The 6156-nt window shown below is 30.2% G+C and overlaps 1 protein-coding gene across 1 annotated transcript; it reads left to right on the top strand.

Annotated features, from left to right (window-relative positions):
• The first annotated feature begins 744 nt into the window (after positions 1-744).
• Positions 745-3693, top strand: LOC132287760 (kirola-like). Its single transcript, XM_059789805.1, has 2 exons — positions 745-979; positions 3183-3693. The coding sequence occupies exons 1-2, from the start codon at positions 793-795 to the stop codon at positions 3452-3454; spliced, it is 459 nt and encodes a 152-aa protein (XP_059645788.1). The 5' UTR covers positions 745-792; the 3' UTR covers positions 3455-3693.
• Positions 3694-6156: the final 2463 nt, after the last annotated feature.

Raw genomic sequence — 6156 nt, 5'->3', positions numbered from 1 at the left:
CTCAACACCTTTTAATCTTGTTATCAACACCTTTAATCTTATTTTCAACACTTTTTAATCTTATTCTCAATACCATTTAATTTTGTTTTCAATACCTTTAATATCTAACTCAATATCTTTTAATCATTATCTCAATACTTTTTAATCTTTATCTTAATATTTTTAATCTTTACCTCAATACCTTTTAAATGGAGAGGATCTGACTTTTGAATTTAGCATGTGAAAATAAAAAGAGTGCGGATTGAAAAAAAAAAAAAACCAATTCTATTTTAGAATGCATCCGGTTCCATGTTTTTCGAGAGTAATTTTCTTATATATGATTTATATTCTACACTAAGTTTTTGTTTTTTTTTCAAATATGAATGGACATATATATATATATATATGTATGAATGTATATAGAGTTGTTCGAAGTACAATAAGAAAATAGTAACTGATGCATATATAAGCAGGCCATTAATTATATAAATATAAATTTTATTTAAAATGTATAAAAAATGAAATTTTGATTTATATAACAGATAGTATAGATCTATATATAGTATTGATATCTAAGGCGAAAAAGTAGCTAGTAAAAGATACGTAAGTAATGACATATATTATGCGGAACAACCAGTGGAGTCCACCGTATCATAATTGATATGATGTGACATATTATTAAATAAATATCGATGCTCAAAGATCTACTATATAATGAGGTGTTCAGGGCAAGTATGCTCTCCAAGGCTTCTTGCTTCCAATTGCATTAATTACTGAATTAATATTGTGGTGGTTTTATAGAGAAGAGATAATATGGGTTTATGTGGTAAGTTGGTAGCCCAAATAGAGATCAAGTCTGGTGGTGATGTGTTTCATGAACTCTTCAGAAACACACCACATGACATACCAAACATCAGTCCTGGTTGTATACAGGGTTGTGGTTTGCATCAAGGTGATTGGGGCACTGTAGGCTCTATCTACCTCTGGAATTATATCCATGGTAAGACAACACACTCATTTCTAAATTCCGAGAAAGTATACATGCAATACTCTAAGGCAATATCTATCTATATATATATATATATATTATACACATACAAAAACATGTGTGTGTGTCCGTGTGTGTATATATGATTTTTTAAACTTATTTCATGATACAAACTTATGTTCAGTAGCTGTTTTTTAAACATATTTCATGATACAGAAACCACTAATGTGAAGCGATCCCGAACATATATATATTTAGAATTTTAAGCATATGCTTAGATGAACTTTTTGAATAGATGGAGTTTGAGGAATAATTTTTTTTTGGAATGGTAAAATAAACACACACTTTTTTTTGTCACGCTTGGCTTGAATTCCTCTCCTCCTATTTGAGGATAGAAAGCTTATACCCTAGACGAGGCCCTTTGGTCAGCTTGAGAAACTTTGAGAACTCAAAAGAACACGGAGTTTTACTTACCAACAACAACAATAATAATAATAATAATAAATAAATAAATAATGTAATTTTTAACGGAAATTTTAGAAAACATGAAGTTCCAGCTTGCTTGGTTCAGTTTTATATTTACAAAAATCTTTTTGTTTGATAATTTCAAGAACTGACATATGAAAATTCAATTACAAAAAACTTATTTTTCGAGGGACAAACTGAGAATTGGTTTATGAAATGTCTCTTTTATAAATATTATTATTATTTTTTAATTTTTAAGTTCTATTTTTTGAGTGACAAATCAAACATATATTCCTATTTGGTATTGTTTTCGTTGCTATGAAAATCAAGAACTATTCGTACAAACTTGGCCATTAATCTTTTGTATCTTTTTGACCTATAAGCTTCACACTGTTTAATTTGTCTTTCACCATTGTAATTAAGCACGAGCTTCATTCCTTAATTTTGATCTTATGCTAGCTTTAGATTTCCTTTTCAGTTTTTTACTGAGTTTTTAGAAAACATGAAGTTACAACTTACTTGGTTAGGCTTACTGTTTACAAAAATTTTCTTTCGAGAATTGAGTTTTTAGTAAAAGCTTGGTTGAGAATAGTATTCTATTTTCAGAAAGTTGGACAAAAAAACTTACTTGATTCAGTTTTCTAGAATATAGTGTTTGAATATTCAGTTATAAAAAAGTCTGTCTTCAATAACTGTCTTTTATAGTTATTGAAAACAATTTTATGTTACAAAGCAAGCCTACAAAAAACCTTAGTTTGTAATTTTTTTTTTCCTAGTTGATACTCACACACATATGTCTCTTCCGATACTTGCGTCCCTGACCTCCCTTTGAGAAATAAGAGGTTGATACCGTTAGGCCACTGGCCCATTGGTCTTAGTTTGTAACTTTGAAAATAGTTTTCTATTTTCAGATAACTGAAAATCAGACCACTGTAAAAAAACTTTACTTGATTCATTTTTTTTTTCTGAAAACTCCGTTATAAAAATGCATGTTTTAACAGAATTATTTTTTATAGTTATCTGAAAATAATTTTTTATTTTCTAAGTAGTCAAGAATTATTTTTAAAGTTACAAATCAAGCAGACAAAGAACTGAAAATCAGAAAATTGTAAAAAAACTCTACTTGATTTAGTTTTTTCAAACCTATTTTCTAAAAACTTAGTTACAAAAAGGTATATTTTCATTAAACTGCCTTTTATAGTTCTCTGAAAACAGTTTTACATTTTCTAAGTAATCGAGAACTATTTTCAGAGTTACAAATTAAGCAGATTCATATTTTTTGAGAAGTGTTTTTTATAATTATTCGAAAACAAAATTTTGTTTTACTGAGTTACTATTTTTAAAGACAAAAACCTAAGCATATTCCTACTTGGTATTGTCTTCATCTCGAGAAATATTCTTACAAACTTGGCCTTTAATCTTTTGCATCTTTTTGATCTATAAGCCTCACATATTTAATTTATCTTTCACCATTGTAATTAAGCACGTGCTTCATTCCTTAATTTTGATCTTACGCTAGCTTCAGATTTCCTAACTAGACGGGTACCTATTCCATGTTGCAAAAAGAAATAAAACACACAGTAGACACAGCGTGTATATATTTATGCACAGGTTTGCCTGCAAATACATGATACTATTAGTAGCATGTTTTTCATTAAGATACAGATGGATCTCTCTATTCATGGTTTGACTGAAGAGTCATTATATACAATTCATTCTCGTAATAATACATTTTATGGATTATCCATAGATGGGAAAGCATGTGTTGCGAAAGAGCTCATCGAATCCATAGATGAGGAAAAGAAGTCCATCACTTTCAAGGTCGTTGAAGGAGATCTCCTGAAGCTTTACAAGAACTTCTCTGTAACGTTTCATGTTGATACAAAGGGTGAAAACAACTTGGTGACATGGACCTTTGAATATGAGAAGCTGAGTGACAATGTCCCATATCCAACCACATTGATGGACGTCTGCATTGCTCTCACCAAAGACATTGAAACTCATCACCTCAAGAAGAAATAGGCAAAAAGTCCTATCTATATATATATATGTCATTGTGGTCCCAAATATATTTATGTATAATAAAAGTTTGGGAGTTCCTCTTATGAATTATATGTATGTGCTATTAATAAATAGTGTGCGAGGGTGTGGAGAAACTAGTACCTGCAAGAATGTCTTGCATATGGGTGGTGCTTGTGTATGAAAGTGTGTATCTGCTAATAAATTGTGTGTACGTTTATGGTTTAATGTATAATTACTTGGTGAACCCTAAGGAATTTGTTTTAAGTTGTTGGTCACTTGTCCCTACTGTCCCATATAACATCATGCATGTCTAAGGTTCAACTCCCATTGAGTATAAACAATTGATTAGGATCACATCCGCGGGTGAAAATTCGAGCTTTACTCACTCAAATGAAGGGAGAGTGCTTTGCACGGTGTTCCGAAAAATATTCAAGACAGAACCTTGTATACCTGGGTTCCGAAATGAACAGAAACAAAAGATTAAAAATAAAAATTTTACTGTATCAATATATATATATAAATAATAACATTATATTTATATCGACATTAATGAAGCATAAAAATGATATGCCTAGTGGTGATTCATTGTTGAGTTGTGATGTTTTTGACTCATGCAATGCACAGAATGAATGAACCCAAAATTGTTCCTCCATTAAATTTATAATCATTATTGTTTTATAGATGATCTAAGGAAAAATGACACATTTAGCCAAAGTCCGAGGTAGAATTATTTATATCTGTCACTATCTAAGGAATGCAAGTGAAATAGGCTGAAAATCGACTTGGGCTGAAGTTTTCGGCCTATATAGCGTAATTAATTTAATCAATAGACATGTCTCATGGTAATATATATATATAGTTTATTGACAAAAAAAAATTCACACACAGTATTCAGACAAGACATACCACTAGATCACAATAATAAATGAGATAGCAAAATTGTTTTGACTTTACATAATAGAGGCAATAATAAGTTTTTGAACGCACACATGATTCTTTAAATTCATTTAACTGAAAATAGTCTTAAGGAAACGAGGTAAAAACAATTTTCTAACTAAAACTATGGTTTTAAAATCAGATCAATCATTGGATGCTCTTAGACAAAGCATCAGCTTGAAAAAACAAATGCAATCTAATTTTTAAGATATTAAGATATTTGAATCTTCCACTTTCTCTTTTAAAAGATGAGAAAGACTAAATCGTCTTTAATTCAATTTAAAAATAAAAGACTTAATTATAACCAAAATGTTACTGATTCTCATCTCACCCACAACATCATTGGTTATAAGTTTCAACAACAAAAAGTTTTCACCTGGCACATTTATACTAACATCTTTCTCAAAAGAAATAAAAATATTGAGCTCCAACCATACCCATACCTAATAATTGACTGAGTTTAATTTAACACTACAAAAGGTATTCTTCACTATTATTAACGGTAAGGGCTATCTAATACGATGAAAATAGTAAAGCAAGAGTGATTCAAACTTGAATGCCAAAACTACGTGAGATACTAACTAAATACGAGCTAAATTTAGCACAGAAGACCTAACAAAACTCTTTCACGAGGTGACTCTTGATGTAAGTGATCTAACCATGTAAAGAAAAATTATACACACCATATATATTTTACAAAAAAACATGCACGAGCTAAATTTAGCATAGAAGACCTAACAAAACTCTTTCACTAGGTGACTCTTGATGTAAGTGATCTAACCACACGTTGTAAAGAAAAATTATACTCACCATATGTATTTTACCAAAAAACATGCACGAGCTAAATTTAGCATAGGAGACCTAACAAAACTCTTTCACGAGGTGACTCTTGATGTAAGTGATCTAACCACACGTTGTAAAGAAAAATTATACTCACCATATATATTTTACAAAAAAAAAAAATTGCACGAGCTAAATTTAGCATAGAAGACCTAACAAAACTCTTTCACGAGGTGACTCTTGATGTAAGTGATCTAACCACACATTGGAAAGAAAAATTATACTCACCATATATATTTTACAAAAGAAACACGCATTTTTTTTTTTTGGGAAACAAAACAACCATTACAAAACAAGAGTACATATGACATGTATTACAACCGTAAGGATGTGATCCTGATAATATGCACAAAACATAGTAGTTTTTATGGCATGAATTGAAAACTTAGCAGTATCATGACCAATCGTCGCATCACTCGTGGAGGCGGCTCAATCTAATTTGGAGCCTTCGGCAAAAAATAAAAAGTGACTTTTTCAACAATATAAATATAATTAATCACAACTCAAAAACAAAATATACAAATATATATACAAACTAATTTATAATAACAAAAGTTAATAAAATTAAAAAGTAATTAAAAAAAATGAACCATTGAACCTAATTTAGAAAACCCAAATCCAATACTTCTACAAACCTGAACAAGAAGTTTCTGAAAGGCTTACCAAAGACAATGAGACTTATATTAACCTTCTGACCCAAATAACATTCTAGAAATGGCATGTCAACCCCAAAATCGTCATCAACAAAACCTTTACCATTCAAACTATAGCATTTATTGACTCTGGTGCTGATCTCAACTGTATTAATGAAGGACTTGTTCCTACAAAATACTTTGAGAAAACTAAAGAGCGACTTCAGGGTGCTAATGGTTCGCGACTCACTGTTCAGTACAAGCTAACCCAAGTGTAATACCCTTAGTTTTCAA

Source organism: Cornus florida, unplaced genomic scaffold (assembly GCF_030987335.1).
Source record: "Cornus florida cultivar Cherokee Brave unplaced genomic scaffold, ASM3098733v1 CherokeeBrave_3.0.0_Hap2_Chr02, whole genome shotgun sequence".
Classification (NCBI taxonomy): domain Eukaryota; kingdom Viridiplantae; phylum Streptophyta; class Magnoliopsida; order Cornales; family Cornaceae; genus Cornus; species Cornus florida.
Note: the sequence above shows the minus strand (reverse complement) of the source record. Positions and strands in the feature narration are given on the sequence as shown.